This window comes from Sphaeramia orbicularis, chromosome 5, assembly GCF_902148855.1.
Source record: "Sphaeramia orbicularis chromosome 5, fSphaOr1.1, whole genome shotgun sequence".
NCBI classification, from domain to species: domain Eukaryota; kingdom Metazoa; phylum Chordata; class Actinopteri; order Kurtiformes; family Apogonidae; genus Sphaeramia; species Sphaeramia orbicularis.
The window spans coordinates 57,930,742-57,951,135 of record NC_043961.1 but is presented as its reverse complement, the minus strand read 5'-3'; the positions used below and the strand labels follow the sequence as shown (position 1 = coordinate 57,951,135).

At 35.4% G+C, this 20,394-nt stretch overlaps 1 protein-coding gene across 1 annotated transcript in view; it reads left to right on the top strand.

The window, feature by feature from the left end:
• The window catches only part of chd5 (chromodomain helicase DNA binding protein 5), a 118,592-nt gene that overhangs the window by 75,659 nt on the left and 22,539 nt on the right, over positions 1 to 20,394 (top strand). The window contains 10 exon segments of the mRNA XM_030134549.1: positions 2,759 to 2,933; positions 5,642 to 5,728; positions 5,843 to 5,931; positions 9,746 to 9,879; positions 12,096 to 12,240; positions 12,626 to 12,785; positions 12,894 to 12,973; positions 13,198 to 13,393; positions 13,474 to 13,563; positions 14,185 to 14,337. Coding sequence (XP_029990409.1) covers positions 2,759 to 2,933; positions 5,642 to 5,728; positions 5,843 to 5,931; positions 9,746 to 9,879; positions 12,096 to 12,240; positions 12,626 to 12,785; positions 12,894 to 12,973; positions 13,198 to 13,393; positions 13,474 to 13,563; positions 14,185 to 14,337 — 1,309 coding nt within the window.

The window sequence follows — 20,394 nt, the reverse complement described above, 5'->3', positions numbered from 1 at the left end:
GCACAAAGTGAGAATTTGATTTTCCTTGGTCAGGATATGTACAGTCAGTCCAGCTTGGATTTACAAGGCTGACAATTAATACTGAACAAACAAGAACTCAAACTATGAATTATGAAAGAGCTGCAGCATCTGAAACTGACCACAATGAACATTTGACAGATAAACAGAACCACAGTGCTGCAGTTTCAGACTCACAGTTTGTCATGTCTTTTATGGATTGGGATATTCTCTGTCAACTCACCATATATTTTCTATTAGTAAGTTTTTTTAAATTTTTAATTCAGTCACTACAAATTTGAGGCGACCCCATTTGAATTCCAGGCGACCACACGTGTACCAACCCCAAGGTTGAAAAACACTGTATTAAATACTTACATCAAGTGTAAAATCTCAAAGGACACATTTACTTCGTTGAAATATCTCCAGAAAACCTAAAGGAACAATCTGAATAAACTGTCTTAGAAACTACAAGACAAATGCATTTACTATTGGTTGTAATGAATTATACTGAATTAAAAAATTACAGTAGTGTAAGGTATTTAGTCTCATGCTTAGCACTGTGGTAAACTATTTACACAGTAGTGCTTCATAAAATCCTTCATAATAACACTGAAACACCAGAGGGCGGGGTCAAGGGCGTCACAGATGGACCGCCCACTACTTTTTGATTCATAACTTTGGAACCAGACCAGTTTAAGACAAATATTACACATAATTCTAAAGGTCTAAATGCCATCTTAAACAGATTCAAAGAACAAAATTTAGTTTTAAATATTTTTAAATGAAAAATATCAAAAACTAATGTGTCACAGATGGACAAAAAATTAATGTCTATTTTTTGCAAGAATTACAAAGTTCTCCACAGTGAAGTTCCTCTGACATTTTCATCTTCAAGTGTATTCATTGTGTAACTTAAACCCTCTATTTTACAACCTAATAACTGGTTAGAAGAAAAAAATATTTGATCATACCTAAATAGCAAGAGTTATGACAAATGGCAGCGTCACAGATGGACAACAAAAGTAAATATCAAATTAAACATTTTTTATTTCAATTATCAATATCATCTACTTTTTTTTTTTTTTTTTTTTTTTACAATATTTACAACATACAAATAATATTCAAATGTATATTTTGCATAGATATATGCATTTATTAATTTTAAACACTGTGTGCTTAGAATATGACATAAATAATATAATAGTCAAAGATCAATGTATTTGGAAGAAATGTAGTTTATTTATGAGAGTTTATAAAATGAACCCAGAATGACAGCACACTCAGAAATCTACTCAATTTTTTTTTTTTCACAATTTTTTTCTCATTTCAAAATACATTTTTCTGACAATATAAGTAATTACCTACCCAAAAATATAAGTTTGGTGTAAATTATTGTAATTTAATTTTTTTGACCAGATGTTAACCATTCCTTGACTTCACCCCAGAGTAACTTGTAATGGGGGTGGGTGGGGGGGGTGGGGGGTTTAATATCAATACCATATTAGCCCTGATTTTCTGATGCAACAACATGTTTTAAGTTTCCTGTGTAATTTTTTTGAAATTTTTGTCTAACCCCCCCCCCTCCACACACACACACACACACACCCCGAAAGTAACTTTTTTAACTCTGAAAATCCATGTTTTCCGCAACTTTCCCAGCCTCTCCACTCTTTTGTCCAGTGCAGTGTATAAATATGTTCATGATGGGCTATTTAATGATCTTATCTTGTCAGTGCCATATTGTATCCTAAGAGTACTTTGTACTATGAACAGTCTAATGTCAAGGTCATGTTGAGGGTTAAAGGTCACCAAAATGCCTAGTTTTTTCAACAATTCATACATTCTGACATTGTATCAAATATGTCCTAAGTTCTCTTCCCTCTGGTTTCCTGGTGGGACCCCCCAAGGCCTTTGGACCTTTCAAAGCCACATTCGAGACTAAATATTAAAACATGTACATTCCATTTGAATTTGCCACCATCAGTGTGGTGGGAAACACTAGTACAGTCTACTCTCGTTAAACCGCCCGCCGTTATACCGCCATTTCCGCTTATCGCCATCCGCCAGCCCAGTTCCATGCACAAACAACACTTATACCATTGATTTCCCGACCGTTATACCGCCAGCGGCGCGGCGCAGCACCTCCGAGGTGCGCCACCGTGGCACCTCCGAGGTGCGGCACCCAGTGTTGTCTTTTCCGTGGAAACCGGGTCGAAATGGCTCTTTGAGTGTTAAAGGTTGCCGATCCCTGCCGTACAACATAACAGAATCAAGATTTATTTAGAAACGTAATTAGAACGGGTTAACGGAGGCAGCATAGACATCATATAGTAAAGACATGCACATTATGGACGCAACCCGTTGTAACGCCATTTTCGCTATACCGCCAATTTGGCCGTGAACAGAAGTTGGCGGTATAACGAGAGTAGACTGTACATATTTTGGCGGGAATCACTGACACTTCATTCATTCAAGCATTCTTAAGACATGACATGTCTCACAAAAAACTTTTAAGGGCCCAGCATGAGCATATTGCTACATTGTTTGAAAGTTGCCAAAAACCCCACGTTTTCAGGGTTGAAAAAGTTATTTTGGAGTGGGGGGGGGGGTTGGACTTGATTAGAAATTTTTTCTCATTTTTGTATTCCCAAGACATGGGAGCATTAGGAAATCTGGGCTAAAGTTGAATCTGAAAATTTTCCTGAAATGACCCCCCCGCCCCACTTGTAATTTGCGTTGCGTGTTTGCACATTTCCAGGAGGAGGTGGAGCGGGAGATCATAAAGCAGGAGGAGAACGTCGATCCAGATTACTGGGAAAAACTCCTGCGCCACCACTATGAGCAACAGCAGGAGGATCTGGCCCGGAACCTGGGAAAGGGCAAACGTATCAGAAAGCAGGTCAACTACAACGATACGACCCAGGAGGATCAAGGTAGGCTCCCACAGCAGACCGACTGTACACCTGCCTCTGCACCCACTAGGTTTACTGTTCAGCCTCATACTGATGCAAAGTGTACATTCACTAAACAGAACAAAAACACTGACCAAATGCAGCGAAGACAGATGACAGGTATATTCTTTTACATTAGTCATCTGTTTATTTTTGTCTGCATCTTTAAGCAGCCTTCAAAATTCAAGACCTGGGGCCAGATTTACTAACTTTTTTGTACCAACCTGCTTTTACACCCTTACCCCAAAACTACTGTGAGCATTCACTAAAGGGAGGCAGCACAAAATTAGCACCAGAAAGGCATGGACACAGTTCCTCCTGCGTCTGACCTAATTGCATATGTATTTGTGGAGGTGCTCATTTCAAAGCTTACATTTTGGAGAGGAGGGTAAGTAATAGTAAATGAATCGCACACCATGATTCACTAAGGTTTGTGACCAGGGCATAAAATTAACTTTTTACCTCATCTGCTATTGGCGAGTGACCTCCAAAAATTTATCGGCCAAAAATGTTTTTCACCGGCCAAATTTAAAAATCATGCCTTATTTGACTTAAAATAATTACCATATGTTTTTATTATGAAAATCCAACTTTAGCATTACTTAAAGAATACAGTTAAGTGCAGATCAAATTAGATTATTGCTATTTTATGAGGTTACATTTCATTTCAAGGTGACTGCTGCATCATCATGTCATAAAAATATTCAGCTTGAATTAAGCAAAAAAAATCTTGAATTAAGCAAAAAAAAAAAAAAAATCTTGAATTAAGCAAAAAAAAAAAAAAATTGAATCAAGCAAAAAAAAAAAATGCTTGAATTAAGCAAAAAAAATCTTGAATTAAGCAAAAAAAAAAAACTTGAATTAAGCAAAAGAAATCTTGAATTGGGCAAAACAAAAAATCTTGAATTAAGCAAACAGTTGTTGAATAAAGCAAAAAAAAAATCTTGAATAAAGCAAACAAAAAACTTTGAATTAAGCAAAAAAAAAAAATCTTGAATTAAGCAAAAAATCTTGAATTAAGCAAAAAAAAATCTTGAATTAACCGAAAAAAATTGAATCAAGCAAAAAATTCTTGAATTAAGCAAAAAAAATCTTGAATTAAGCAAAAAAAATCTTGCATTAAGCAAAAAAAAATAATCTTGAATTAAGCAAAAAAAATTCTTGAATTAAGCAAAAAAAAAAATCTTGAATAAAGCAAACAAAAAACTTTGAATTAAGCAAAAAAAAAAAAAAATCTTGAATTAAGCAAAAAAAAAAAAAAATCATGAATTAAGCAAAAAAATCCTTGAATTAAGAAAAAAAAAAAAAACTCTGCCAATGGAACAAGTGAAAATTATCTTGATAAGATTTCTTAAAATAAGATTTTCTAGCTCTAGTGTCTAAAAATCAGTTCTTATATCTCACTGAAAAGTTACTCTTTAGGTGATTATGTCTTATTTTAAGTGTGATGAAATATTTTGACTAAAAATGAGAAAAAATACACTTAGTAAGATTTGGATTTTTGCAGTGTGTGTATGTTGGGAACCAGTTTGTTTGCTCTTCAGTTTAGGTGTAATGAACTAACGAGTCAGGTTTTTCCAAATCGTATCTATTTTAAGTTATTTAATCAGTAAGAAACCCACTTATACGTCACAGAAAAGTTACTCTTTAGGCGATTATGTCTTATTTTAAGTGTGATGAGATATTTTGACTAAAAATGAGGAAAAATACACTTGATAAGATTTGGATTTTTTCCAGTGTAGTAGATACACTGTGCCTTCATCAGGTCTGTACTGAAACCCTTAGTAAATCTGGCCCTAAATGTTGTCTTTTACATAGTCACCACTACATACACCTATCAACAGATGAACTTATATTTAATTATTCCAAAAGTGCACCTTAAGCTAAGCTGCGTAGGTATATTTTTGTATACATCATCATAGATTGCAGTAGACAGATGTAAAATGAAACATGTGTCACATTATTATCCTGTAAACTCCTCTCTGGTTTCTTTAGTGCAGGTCAAAAGCTCTTCTTGCACAGCTACGCATTTTTGATTGACTTTGATATCTATAGCAAATGACCCAATCAGTGAATTCAATAAGAGAGCGGTGCGACTCAAGCCGCTTCACGCACCGGCCCGGCTTCATTAGCGAGTTAACAAGGTGACATTATCTTAACACGCAATAATTTGGATTTATCAGTTCATGAAATAACATCACAAAAACTAATCACCATGTTTATTAAATCCTCTTAGGCTGTAAGTCTCAACAAGAGCTGTTGACCTCCATTAAATCTGCCACAGAGCGTGTTAAACTAGCCTAAAGCTCCCCTTGTAAGTCATGCATTTATATAGTCTTCTCAATGGGTTTTTCAAGCACTTCTTTCTAATAGCTCGACAGTTTTTATTCCCATATGTCCTGTAGTGTGCTTTTTTTTAATAAAATAGCAAACTGCGGGTCAACAGCGGTTTTCTGTGAAGGTGTAAAGATTTCAAAGCCCATCGCGGCGTTAAAAGCACTCTCCAAATTTAAAGAGATTGCCAGAGTAGTCAACTTTGACCTCACTTCCAGAGGACAGAAGTGGCGTAAGTACTGTATGTGCATGTCCTGATGTAGTGGTCTGTAGTAATCTGCAGTGCCATGGCGCCCTCAGGTGGCCACCAACAGAAGCGAACGCAATGTACTGTTTCTCTTTGATGTGTGGCTCAGAATGGCAGGATGATCTTTCAGACAATCAGTCGGAGTACTCTGTGGGATCCGAGGACGAGGATGAAGACTTCGAGGAGAGGCCTGAAGGTTCGGAGAGACAAAAAAACTTACAGATTTGACAACCCATAATACCATACCATAATTGTACCGACGGGGAAGTTCTTGGAGTGAGATTGTTCTAACTAAGATTTTTTGTCGTAGGTGGACGCAGACAATCCCGTCGGCAGCTGAAGAGTGAAAAAGACAAACCTCTGCCACCGTTACTGGCACGAGTTGGAGGCAGCATCGAGGTATGAATGACTTTTTTTATGCATCTTAAAGCAAATAAAACTAATATAGACCCAATAATTAAACTCCAAAAAAAAGCTATCAGAGTCATAAACAAAGCTGGTCATCTTCAATCAAGTAATCCACTTTTTGTAGAATCTGGTTTCCTAAAATTTTTTTGATATTGTATATTTAAAAACAATGGAATTTATGTTTCGTGCTAAAAGTAAAAATCTTCCTGTTTGTATTCAGAAAATTTTTGAGGTAAGAGAAGAACATTATAATTTAAGAGGGATGTTTGTGTTTGAAACATGTAAAGTAAGAACAAACGTTAAATATCACTGTGTTTCTGTTACTGGTGTCAAATTATGGAACAAATTGAAGGATGAAGTGAAACTGTGGAGCTCGCTGTCAAGTTTCAAAAAAGCTTTAACTTGTCAAATTCTCAAGGGCTATGGAAGTAATATGATTTCAAAGTGACTTATAAAACCGAATGTAGAATAATTTGTGTTTATGTTTAATCTGCTGCAACTTCAGGTGTGGAGTTGGAGTAAGGATGGGAGTAGGAGAAGCAGAAATAAGCCTCTGGCTTCAGCTTCTTCCTTTTTCAGTTACCAATTGTGTTAATTTTATGTTTGTTTGTTTTTTTTTTAATATGTATGTGTTTTATACATAACTGAAATAAAAATATTCATTCATTCATTCACTCATTCAAATGCACATACAGTCACAGAAAATATAGATGCAAACCCAGATGAAGAACGGCATTCCAACAGTGGTAAATGTGTAAAGCAGGGGTGTCAAACTTATTTTAGTTCAGGGGCCATATTCAGCTAAATTTGATCTGCAATGGGCCGGATCAGAAAAATAATAACAGAATAACCTATAAATAATGACAACTCCAAATTTTTGTTTCTGTTTTAGTGTAAAAAAAAAAAAACAAAAACATTAAATTATGAAAATACTTACTTTTATAAACTATAAAAAAAAAAAAAAAAAAGAAATTTAAATTAAAAAACGTAAGAAAATTTAGTGCAATTTTAACAATATTATTCCTCAATTTATCATTTGTCCATATGCATTATGGATCGGATCTAAGACACTAAACACTGAGGAACAGGCAGAAAAATAGTTCAACTTGTGCTTAATTTTCTTTAGACATTTCAGGTTGTTCATATTTGTTCAGGTTATTCACATTTTATTGGTACAGGATAGTTTATAAATGTAAATATTTTCATTATTTAATGTTATTTTTTGCAATAAAACAGAAAAAAAAATAAGTTGTTAATTCTAGATTTTTTTTTTTTTGAAGATTTTTTTGGATTAATTCAAGAGGTTTAATTTACTTAATTGAAGATTTTTTTTTGGCTCAACTCAAGATTTTTTGCTAAATTGGAGATGTTTTTGGCTTAATTGAAGATTTTTTTTTTTTTTTGTACTTAATTGAAGATGTTTTTTTGGCTACCAAAAAAAAGAAAAAAAAAATCCTGAAAAAAAAAAAAGAAATTTAAATTAAAAAATGTAAGAAAATTTAGTGCAATTTTAACAATATTATTCCTCAACTTATCATTTCTACATGTGCATTATGGATCAGATCTACAAAGACACTAAACACTGAGTAACAGGCAGAAAAATAGTTCAGCTTGTGCTTAATTTTCTTTAGACATTTCAGGTTTTTCATATTTGTTCAGGTTATTCACATTTTATTGGTACAGGATAGTTTATAAATGTAAATATTTTCGTAATTTAATGTTATTTTTTGCAATACACAAAAAAAAAAAAATAAGATGGGAATTCTAGATTTTTTTTTAATTGAAGATTTTTTTGGCTTAATTCAAGACGTTTAATTTACTTAATTGAAGATTTTTTTTTGGCTTAACTCAAGATTTTTTGCTAAATTGGAGATGTTTTTGGTTTAATTGAAGATTGTTTTTATTTAATTGAAGATGTTTTTTTGGCTTAATTCAAGATTTTTTTCCTTAATTCAAGCTAAATTTTTTTTTGCTTACTTTAATTTAAGACTGTGGAATTTTTGCCATTTTCATATATTTTGGGACTGCCCTTATGCTGTGCCTTTTTGGCAGGATTTGAAGAAAAGCATGGAGAAAATTTTCAAAGTCCAATTTCCATTCCCTTTTGAATCTATATACTTGGGAAAAGAGAACCAGGGGATAACACATTCACAAGACAAATATTTATTCAGAATATTGTCAGTAGCAGGGAAAAAAACCATCACTAGGAAGTGGGTAAAAAAGGATGTACCAAAAATGGAGGAGTGGATAGAGGTTATAGATGACATGTATAGGATGGAGAAGTTGACTTTCTCTGTCAGACTGGATTTAGACAAATTCACAAAGTATTGGAAAAAATGGGTTAATTTTATAAAACTACACTGAATAAAAATATAAACGCACCACTTTTGTTTTTGCTCCCATTTTTCATGAGCTGAACTCAAAGATCTAAAACTTTTTCTGTGTACACACAAGGTTTATTTCTCTCAAATATTGTTCACAAATCTGTCTAAATTTGTGTTAGTGAACACTTCTTCATTGCTGAGATAATCCATCCACCTCACAGGTGTGGCATATCAAGATGCTGATTAGACAGCAGGACTTTTGCACAGGTGTGCCTTAGGCTGGCCACAATAAAAAGCCACTCTAAAATGTGCAGTTTTATCACACAGCACAATACCACAGATGTCACAAGTTTTGAGGGAATATGCAATTGGCATGCTGACTTCAGGAATCTCCACCAGAGCTTTTGCCTGTGAACTGAATGTTCATTTCTCTACCATAAGCCATCTCCAAAGCTGTTTCAGAGAATTCATGAAGAAGACTGTGCGAGGAAAATGGTGGTCACACCAAATACTGACTGGTTTTCTGACCCCCCTGGACCACCCAATACTGTAAAACTGCACATTTTAGAGTGGCCTTTTATTGTGGCCAGCCTAAGTCACGCCTGTGCAATAATCCTGCTGTCTAATCAGCATCTTGATCTGGCACACCTGTGAGGTGGATGGATTATCTCAGCAAAGGACAAAGGAGAATTGCTCACTAACACAGATTTAGACAAATTTATGAACAATATTTGAGAGAAATAGGCCTTTTGTGTACATAGAAAAAGTTTTAGATCTTTGAGTTCAGCTCATGAAAAATGGGAGCAAAAACAAAAGTGGTGCGTTTATATTTTTGTTCAGTGTATTAAGAGCTGATTTCACTGAATAAGAGTATTGTGCATATAGATCCATGTAAACCCTGGGTTCGTGCTATACTTTAAATGTTCAATGTTCATCTTATACAGGGGAAAAGAATGGAATGTGAAATATGTGTTGTTTCCCTTTAACTATATTTTGGGTTGCTTTGTATATTTTTACTATTCCTGTCAATGCTCCCCTGTTTGAGAATGTTTTGCGTTTTTTTTTTTTTTTTCCTCTTTACATACATAGAAGTCATGTAAATGATGTAAAATGCTAAGATGATGCAGACTGAAAAATAATAATAAAAAAATAATTACAAAAAAGAAATAGCACGTTAAGTAATGGTATCTTTGAGCCCAAAGTATCCTCATAATTAAATTCACTGTTCAGTATTTGATGCTCTTTTGTGGCTCATTCCTCTGTAGAACAGAGGAAGGAAAGGATAAAGGTCAAGTTTTTATAAGATCAAATAAGCAACAAAAGAATCATTTGCTGCATTTCAATTAGGTACACCCTCACATTTCAGTGTTTTTATAATTAAGTATAATTTACCAGGAAGAAATATTCAGAAATTAACATATTCCCATGATTAACATCCTCTGTGCAGATTTGTATTTAATGCTGTTTCTTTTCACGGTAAGGTCCTGGGGTTCAACGCTCGCCAGAGGAAAGCCTTCCTCAATGCCATCATGCGCTGGGGAATGCCTCCTCAGGATGCTTTCAACTCCCATTGGCTGGTTAGGGACCTGAGGGGGAAGAGTGAGCGTGAGTTCAGGTAATCCCACAGTACTTCTCTTTTTTTCTTTTTTTTTTTTTACTACACCCGTCATGTTGTTAAGTAGCAGTTTGTAGTCTTTTCATACAATTCCTTTTTAGTTAAATGGTGCCTGCAAGTCAAGTTAGGAGGCAGCTCTGGGATATTATTGCAATCTTTATGCAGCCCAGGGCGAAGCTCTAAAATGTTTATGTTCATTTTGTAAAAGTTGGCCTTTACAAATTGTAGGGTTACCTCACTTTAGGATGCTTTAATTGTGATATTAGGATTTAAGTTATATTCAATTTCAGGGGTATTTAGAGAAAAGGTGGACTTTTGAGATGAACAGTCGTATCCCCCTGGAAAAAAATCACTTACTGTCTCAGAAAACAATATAACACCTTTCTGAAAATGTGGCAGCCATATTTAGACCATATTGGTACATCTCTCATAGCAAGTACTTAACCTCCTAAGAACCAGCTATGGGTTTCCTGTCCACATTTATGGACAAGAGTTTCACAACTTTATACAAAAAAAAAGAAAAGAAAAGAAAACTGTCCACCACAAAGGACATTCCATAAAAAATGTAATAACTGCATCTGACAAAACTGTTGCATCATGATGTTTCCAATATAGGCACTTATTTGATTAAAAAAAAAAAAAAAAAAAAAGCTTGTACTTTGCTGACATTTCCTGGGTCTTAGGAGGTTAATGTAGTTATTTGTATTGACCCTGTGCACTGACTGGTTTTTCCCTTTTTTTTTCTTTTTTTTTGTAAGAAGGTTATCCTATTTTGCCTTACTTAATACTGTTATGTCTTTATATTATTGGTATATTTTGTTTGTATACATTGCATAAAAAAACTACAAAATAAAATATTTCAAATAGAGCCCAATATCACAACAAAGTTGCCTCACATGGCTTTACAGTGATTGCTGAATTGATTAAAAAAAACACAATGAAAACAAGTGTTCAGAGAACGCAAACCTCTGCCAAGCACCCTGAATGATGTGCATGTGTGGATCAACTATTTCTTTTTAAATTAATCAGTTTCAAGGTTGTTCCATACAGCAGAAAATTTGAAGCTTGGTACCACTCATGTGTCTGTCAAATTATATGAAATTACAATCAATATTTTTTTGTTGAGTTATAATGAAAAATGTGTGGTAAATGGGATTTTCAATGTTAAAAGTAAATGTCCACAGAGTCCACATTCCACAGTGGATGTGGACAGTTTTGTGCCAGATACAAGATATTGTTCTAAGCTACGGGTGGATCAAATTGGAGGCTAATTGGAGTCGTTTTGAATTTTTTTATGAATTTTCGAAAATTGCTCAATGATGAGAGATAGGAAAATTGTAGATTTTGTGACCTTGCTGTGACCTTGAACTTTGGCCTACTTGGCCCAAAATTTAATGGGTTGGTTCCAGGGCCTAGGCCTATCTGTGGGGAAGATTTGGTAAAGATGGTTGGAATAGTTTTCCCGTTAAGTTGCTAACAAACAAACAAACAAATGCACAAAGCAAAGTGATCACAATACCTCCTGGTGGAGACAAAAAGTTATTTTATTTCTGGCTGAATGGTTGTGCAGTGGTGATACAATCAATACAAAGGTGCTATGACCAGTTTTTCCTTGTTCTCTAATTTAACGTGATAAATAAGAAATATAAGGAAATATATTTGATAATGAATCTGACACTGAAAATAAGAAAGGGGCAGGACTAGATAAGCTTTAACTTCTTTCTGTCCCTTCTCAAACTGTGTTTATGAGCTGATTCATATGTACACTTATGTTAAATTTATTGTATTTTGTAACTTTTTCTGTGATTAATGACCATCGATGGTATGCATATGTAATTGACTTATTGGTTGGTTTTTTTTTTAGTTCTTTTTTCTTTTTTTACTTGAAAGTTTGAAACAAATTAATAAATTGAAAAAAATCAAAAATCAAAAATGGCTTATGCAAATACCTGCCCCATAGTCATATAAAAATCACAGTGACTATTCCAAGTAGGGGCATCAATATAACAAAATTGCGAAGTATAGTTACATTATAAGGAAATTACATGAGACACTAAACATTTTCACAAATCAGAGTCCATTTCAGATGTTTGGTTTTTTTTTTGTTTTTTTTAAATTAGGATAAGCATTATAAATTTCAGCTCCCAATACGGAAGTCTATGTCGTGTTGTAAATTCTATGAATGCAATAAATATTTCCTTTTTTGCATTGGTCAGGGCCTACGTGTCTCTGTTTATGAGACATCTGTGTGAGCCTGGGGCAGACGGAGCAGAGACTTTCGCTGACGGCGTCCCACGTGAGGGCCTGTCTCGTCAGCATGTCCTAACCAGGATCGGAGTTATGTCCCTTGTCAGGAAAAAGGTAGGTACTACTTATTCAGACAACCGCAAGATAGGTTTTCAGCCCAAAACACCAATTCCTCTACAGGAGCAGTCTGAAATCAAAGTAGGTCAATCTGTCAGGGCAGAGGCAAACACAGAAGAGAAGAAGAAAAACTAATCCCTGAGAACAAACTGTCAGAGCCAACAAATGTTTTATTTAGGTTTTATTAAAATGTTTTCGCACAAGATATGTGGTTTCTTCGCTCAAAAATCACACACGCAATTCATAATTCATACCAGAGTGTAACTTTTGTCCCAAAAGAGAGACCTTCCTTCAAAATTATACACCTCACTTGGAGATAACTCCTTTAAAAATGTTTCATTATATTCCAGAGTATCCACTTTCTCCTTTTTTTTTTTTTTAGGTTCAAGAGTTCGAGCATGTCAATGGAAAACTGAGTTCTCCGGATCTTATTCCCATCGGTATGGAATTGAAGAAACTGACGGAGAGTGTGTCGTCTGATCCCAACACCCCCGTGCCCGCCAGCCCTGTCACCACTCAGCCAGGCACTCCAGTCCCACCAGGTCAGAACAGAGCGCCCGTACGCTCAGTATGCACACCCCGCAACTGGGAAATGAGAAGTTCGGCCTTTTGAGTATGAAAGTTTGAGTTGTTGTTTTTCTGGACTGCAGAGAAGGGTGAGTCTCTCCTGGGCACCGGAGAGGACAAGGAGACCTCAGAGCAAGACAGCAAGAAACTGTCAGAGCAGGAGGTGAGGTTTTCTTTTTTTTTTTTTTTTCACCACTACTCATCACTGTCTTTCTGTTCTCCTTTATTGTCTTGTCCATCTTCTTATGGTTCATCACACTTCAGCCATACTCATCGTATCATGCCCCTGTCAAACTTCGACACCTGTTAAGTTTTCGCTCTGCCCTTTTACTAACTTTGCTCTTTTCTCTCCTCCTGTTGCCATGTCTGTTATTTTCGTCTCTCCAGACTTCCAGTGCCGAGACAGCATCTGTACCTGAGAAGGCGGCTGACAGTGAAGAGAGCAAGGCCAGCTCAGAGGAGAAAACAGGAGATGAGAAGGACAGAACCGAGTCGCCCTCCACAAAGACCGAGTCATCCGCCAATCTAAAAGAGTCCGCTTTGAAACAGACAGAGCTGTCAACCAGTCAAACATCGCCTAAAGGTGAGTGCCTTACCTGATGTGCTGCGGAGTTTTTAGAGTTCTGTCTTTAATTGAACCTTTCTGGTTTCTGTTAACCTCAGCGGAATACGGCAAGGAAACAGAAAAGCCCTCAGAGAAAGGAGATGCGTATTCCCCTCTGGCAAAAACAGAAGACAAGGAAAATAAGCCAAGTACGAGTCCCCCTAAATCCAACAGATTCAGTGATAATGTGGTGCTGTCTGGTGCTGTTGAAGGTGTATTGCTGCGTTTCCACTGCGTGGTATCGGCTTGACTCGACTCGACTCAGCTCGGCCTTTTTGCGTTTCCATTACGAAAAAGGACCTGGAATCTGGTACCTGGTACTAGTTTTTTGGTATCATCTCCGCCGAGGTTCCAAGTGATACTAAACTGTGATGTATAACACTGCAGACCACTGATTGGTCAGACAGTTTTCTCCGTGACCCACCATTTTACAAAAAACAGATGCAGAAGTTTACAGTAAATATAGCGGTACATTAATCCACATGATAACAGCCCAAAACTACACCGTGGTCGGTCGAGGAGATTCAGTGTTTGGTGGCCGACGTCAAAATTCAAACGAGACAACACGCAACGAGCGAGTTTTCAGCAACTCTCTGAACAGACAACACGGAAATAACGCGCCACATCGCTATGACGTCCAGGTACTGTAAAGTCTGTAGGATCCTGTAATGGAAACGGTCTGCAGGAATGCCGAGCCGAGCCGAGCCGGTTCCACGTAGTGAAAACGCGGCATAAGTCTCTGCTCATGTACGGTTCTGTTGTTTATTCAGCTGCTGCAGACGATATGAAGAGCGAGGACACGTTGGAAGGTCGATTAAATGGAGACAAAGACACGTTGGATGAGATGGACGAGCCCAGGAGGGAGGACAAAAATGGATTCAAAACCAAGTTCATGTTTAATATTGCTGATGGAGGTTTTACAGGTAAAACTAGAAAAGCACTCAGACAGATCAAGCAGATCAGCCCCCCGCCCCCCCGATCACCACCAAAATTCATTAATTATTTTGTTCCTTGTTCCAGTATCAACATTTCAAAATTTCATCAAAATGCTTCCATAACTTTTTGAGTTATCTTGCGAACAGACAGACAAACAAAAAATCCATCCCGCCCCCCCACCCCTCCCACACCCGATCACCACCAAAATTTAATCATTTGTTCCTTGTGCCAGTCAAGGTTATAATAGTTTTGGATTTTTCATTGTAGTTTAGTTTTATTTAGTTTAGACTTTTTTTCCCCTCTAATTCAGTTAGTTTTGACTTGTTTTTAGAGCAAGTTTTGCTAGTTTTTATTAGTTTTCAGTTTCTTCAAAATGCTTAGTTTAAGTTTTTTTTATATCTTTTATCTTCTTCTCCATCGTATTCACATAAATCCCAGACAGGACTCTGCTGATTTCTCCCAACTTTAGTCTCTATGTTGCCAGGTAGAGTGGGGACCAGAAGACAACTCTAAACAAGTGCTGTATGGTGCCACTAGCTAAAATTGCTAGAGCAAAATAAATCGATTTCGAATCAATCCAACACTGACAAAGATGAAAACGAAGGGAATTTTATCCAGAATTTTTATACATTTTACTCAGTTTTGTAAACACACAATACAGTTTCAGTTAGTTATCATTTTTTCTTTTAATTATAGTTTTTATTTATTTCAGTTAACGAAAATGTTTTTTCAATTCTAGTTTTCGTTACCTTGGTGCCAGTATCAACATTTCCTGAAAATTTCATCCAAATCCTTCCATAATTTTTTGAGTTAACCTGCTAACAGACAAACAAACAAACCCTGATGAAAACATAACCTCCTTGGCCGAGGTAAATATCAGCCATTTGTAAGAAATTAGTGTCTTTCCATCTTGCGGCGAAAAACTCAATATGATTATCATGGATTCACAAGGTCTGTCTCTTAATCAATAGTTGAAAGGTTATAAGATAAATGAACGCATATGACATTTCAACACAAACACATAATGTCATCTAATACAATTTCCTTTGAGGATCTGGTCAGCATGCAGGCATTCTTTTTTTTCCCTCTCCTCCTGATGCAGAGTTTTGCTTTTTTTTTTTCTTTTTTCATTCAACTTTTTAATTGGAGTTTTCACTTGGTACACAACAATCATACAATGTTGCTTAATGTTAACAAGCATTGCTTCTATACATACATGAAAAGAATCAAAAATGCTACAAAGTGTGGACGTTTCCAAGAAGAAAAAATAAAATAAAATAAGATAAATAAATAGATAAATAAGGGGTCTCAAACATGCGGCCCGCCAAAGGTTCCAATCTGGCCCCTGGGATGTTTTTGCAGAGTCAAAAATTCGGCAGTCTTGAATTGAATTACGCAAAAAAAAAAAAAAAAAATAGCTTGAATTAAGGAAAAATGTTGAATTAAGAAAAAAAAAAAAAACTTCAATGAAATAAAAAAAATCTTGAATTAAGCCAAAAAAAAAAAAAAAAATCTTACATTTAGTAAAAAAAATCTTGAATTAAGCAAAAAATCATTTCTTCCTTGTGCCAATATCAACATTTCCTGAAAATTTCATGAAAATCCGTTCATAAAAATTTTTTGAGTTATCTTGCTAACAAACAAACAAACACGCAAACAAACAGGCAAACACACAAAGCAAAGTGATCACAATACCTCCTGGCGGTGGTAATTATGAAAATATTTACATTTACAAACTATCCCGTTACAATAAAATGAGAATAACCTGAACAAATATGAACAACCTGAAATGTCTAAAGAAAATTAAGCACAATTTTAACTATTTTCTGCCTGTTCCTCAGTGTTTAGTGTCTTTGTAGATCTGATCCATAATGCACATGGAGAAATGATAAGTTGAGGCATAATATTGTTAAAATTGCACTTTTTTTTCTGAAGAAATTTAAGTTTTTTTCAGGTTATTCACATCTTTTTTGTTTAAATAGTTTATAAAAGTAAGTATTTTCAGAATTTAATGGGGGTTTTTTGCACTAAAACAAAGATAAAAATTTGGTGTTATCATTATTTCTAGATTATCCTGCTATTATTTTACTGGTCGGGCCCACTGGAGATCAAATCGGGCTGAGTGTGGCCCCTAAAAGAAAATGAGTTTGAGTTTGTTTAAGAATAATAAAATTAACTGCCACTGAGACCCTAGCCATGACAACAGAAAATTTTCCATTTGATACGTTAGCTATCTGTCCTTTTTCACCCAGTAAACGCAGCCTAGGACAGAGTGGCACGAGTCTGTCCAGAGTTTCTCCTTTTGAATATCTGTGCATTACTTTCATATTTCATATTCTGGGAGCCTGACATGTCTTCCTGGAGCAGATCCATCTGGCCCTGCTCCCATCCAGACGTATTTTCACGCAGCCTGGTTCGGTTCAGGACAGTCACGACCTGTATCTGCTATGGGGCGGCTCTGATAGGCTTTGATACCATCATGGGCTGACACTTATTATTCCTCAAGTGGAACATTCAGTTTTGTCAGTGTCAGAGAGCCGATCAGGACATATCCCCTGAATGCAACATTAATAAATGGTCTTTCCGTAACGGACCGCCTCACCACAGTACAAGTCTGGGGTTTTTTTCCCCTGTAGTTGGAGACAGTAATATAGGCTATTTATAACTTTGATTAATAAAACAGATGTTGATATTAAGTGTTAATAATGCTGACTACAACTACAACTGCAACTACAGGATTTAAAAAGCTGCTCAGAAATTAATCGATTTTAAAAAATTCACAAATGCAAATAAAATTGTCAATATGCACTCGAGACTTAGATTGGATGTCAATGATCAATTGTTTTGATCTTGAAAATTTGTGTTATTTTTTTGTTTGTTTTGCTGCTGTTGAAAATCACTTACAGGTGAAGGATGACCTTTTTTTTTTTTCTTTTAATTGTTCAATTAGGGGGCAGATAAATATAAGAAATATTTTCTTCATACTGCTCCTTTCCAGTCATGGAGGTGTTGATTTGAAAATGTACTGTGCGTTTATGCATAAATTCTGTTGTCCACTTTCATGAAAGGAACAGATAAATTAACTAACTAATAATAATGCTAATACTAACAACAACAACAAAATAATAATATAATAAAGCTAATGCTAACAACAACAACAATAATGATAATAATAATAATAAAGCTAATGCTAACAACAACAATAATAATAATAATAATAATAATATAAAGCTAATGCTAACAACAACACCAATAATAATAATAATAATAATAATAATAATAATAAAATAATGCTAACAACAACAATAATAATATAATAAAGCTAATGCTAACAACAAGAACAATAATAATAATACAATAAAGCTAAGGCTAACAACAAGAACAATAATAATAATATTTAGGGAGGCACCGATACTGATACAAGTATCGGTGATCGGGTCTGATACTCAGTGTGTGTACTTGTACTCGTTCTCATAAAAGTACTCTGATACAACTGCACCGATACCACTTATGGCAGCGTGACATTCGCAGTTAAGTACAGCAGGTACGAGGAGGAGGAGCAATGTCAGCAGTGAGGAGATTTTTCAAAATAAATGACAGTGATAAAAGTAACGTTGACTGACAGTAACATTAAAAACACAGACGGAGCGTTCTGTCCGTCCTCTGCGTACATTCCGTCCGTTTTCCAGGTGCTTGTGGATGCGTACCCAAACGGAGAATACCAGCGGGAACCATAGAGGTGACTGTGGAAGTCAGAGAAAAACTACTGACAGATTTATGACAACTACCCTCATCAATATCAACATTAGTATCCACATTAGTGTTGCTCTGTTGTGTTATTACTGACTTTCTTCTTCTCAAAAAACTTTACTTTTCTTTGTTGTATTTGTCCAGTATGGTTATTTCAGAGCGGTGCCCTCTGGTGGATTAATATTCAAACACTCATTCCAACACATTAAAATGTCAGTAGCAGCACTTTGTTCCAGTCAGACTAATGACAACGACAACAAAGCACATTTACAAAAGGAACTAAGTACTGTAATGGTATTATTAAGTATTCATAACAGTACTTGGTATCGGCAAGTACTCAAATGTAAGTACTTGTACTTGTACTCGGTCTGGAAAAGAGTGGCATTGGTGCATCCCTAATAATAATAATAATAACAATAATAGCTGATTCGATTCGTTCTCAGCATTTTCCATTAAAAAAACTTCACTTCAAGCCCCAGTTGATGGGAAAGATAAGCTTTCTGTACTTTTTCCCCGGTGATTGGTTTATGATTGGTTTGTGATTAGTTTGTGATTGGTTGTGCATCCGTCCAATTGCATTTAGAGTAAACTCAGTCTGCTCCTGTTGATAACACCACTTGGAAATCAACAATCAAATCAAATTAACTGAGCAGTCTAGCCTACGACGCTGAAGTATTAATCATCTTTAATCCAGGAATAAAAGGCACCGGCAATAATTTCATCAAGTGGGTGAAATAGTTTGTGTCTCCTCATGCATTCTCCCCATCCTTGTGCTTTTCTTGGTTATGACAAGGTTCAAGGTTTGAGTTGCATTTTAGTGACATTAAGGGCAAAAATTCACGTTCTTGGTTACGGACTGAAAATATATCAGTTTAGGGTCAAATTTTCTCAGGAATCTGAATCTGAAATCATTTATGCAAAATCTTTTGTGGTTTTCAAATCACTGAGCCTTTATTGACACAAGGTTGAAACAAAAAAACATGAAATTTGGCCTATGCACAACTGGATTTAACCATTTAATTTCTGTCAAAAATCAAACCTAACATGCTTTCTTCTCTTCATCTGTGAGTTTTGAATCCTCCCCAGGAGGCCTTCCTCCACTCCTGGATGGCTTTGGTCTTGGCATCTTAGCCCTATTCAGTCAGTTTGAAATTTAAAAAAAACATATCAGTTAGGCATTACTCCTTAACATGTAAGAGCTGTTTTATTAGTTTAACTATAAACTGATATATAGAAGCCTTCCTAAAGTGATTCTGGCTGCTTAAATTGGCTTCATCATTGACAGAGCAAGTCCAAACTGAACAAATTGTTGGGCAGTTTCAAAAACGAATATGAAAATTTGGTTGTAATAAAAAAAACTTGATCTCCCTTTAGGAAAGTAAATGGGCCTAAATAATATAAACTAATTGTAGCCCATGTAGGTGGGCAGAATTGATGAAATTTTGGAGGCTAGATATTGAAGACTGAGTGAATGCAAGTTTTTTTTTACAATGGAATGTATTTTTTTCACAAACTAAAAACTGATGGGGGTAGGGTTAGTAAAAGTAATGATTTTACTAATCTAATATTATAGTATACTTAATTGTTGGGTAATGCTTTATTCACAACAGAAAAAGAAAGAGAATGGTGGATAAAACATACAGATTTATGATAATATCAACTCTACATAAAGAATTATAAGTCAAATTCTTACCTAGAAGCCAAAAAATCCAAACCAAATTGTCACAGGACGTCTTCTGAGGAACTGGCTGATCTGACGTCATTGACTTTGAACTGAAATCACTGAAACTGATCCTCATTCAAAAGGCCAGACCATCAGCTCTTCTTATAAGGCTAAAATTAAGCAAGTTCAATGAAAATTTGCAAGCAGCAACAGGATTAATATGAGTTTTCAAATTATTTGTCACTGAAAAAGGGTCATTTTTGCCCACTTTTCAGCAAACATCATGCAAAAAGTCACACAAGGACAAGTGATACACATTTTTTGATGTTCTATTCTGAAACTGCACAATTTTTCCAATAAATTCAACACAAGACACTGCACAAAAGGTATACATTTATTCCACAATATTTTTTCACAATAATGTCACAATAATGATACTCAAAGTTTCAACCTTGTCCTATGAATCTACACTGTAAAAAATGACTGTAGAATTAACACCAAAAAGTTGTAAAATTGCAACATAAAAAAACTGTAAGTGACAATACAATGCAAAGTTGTTTATTTGAAAAGATTTTTGTGTTAACGATTGAATCAAATATAGCAGAAGTTTTTACAGGACGAGTATGTGAAC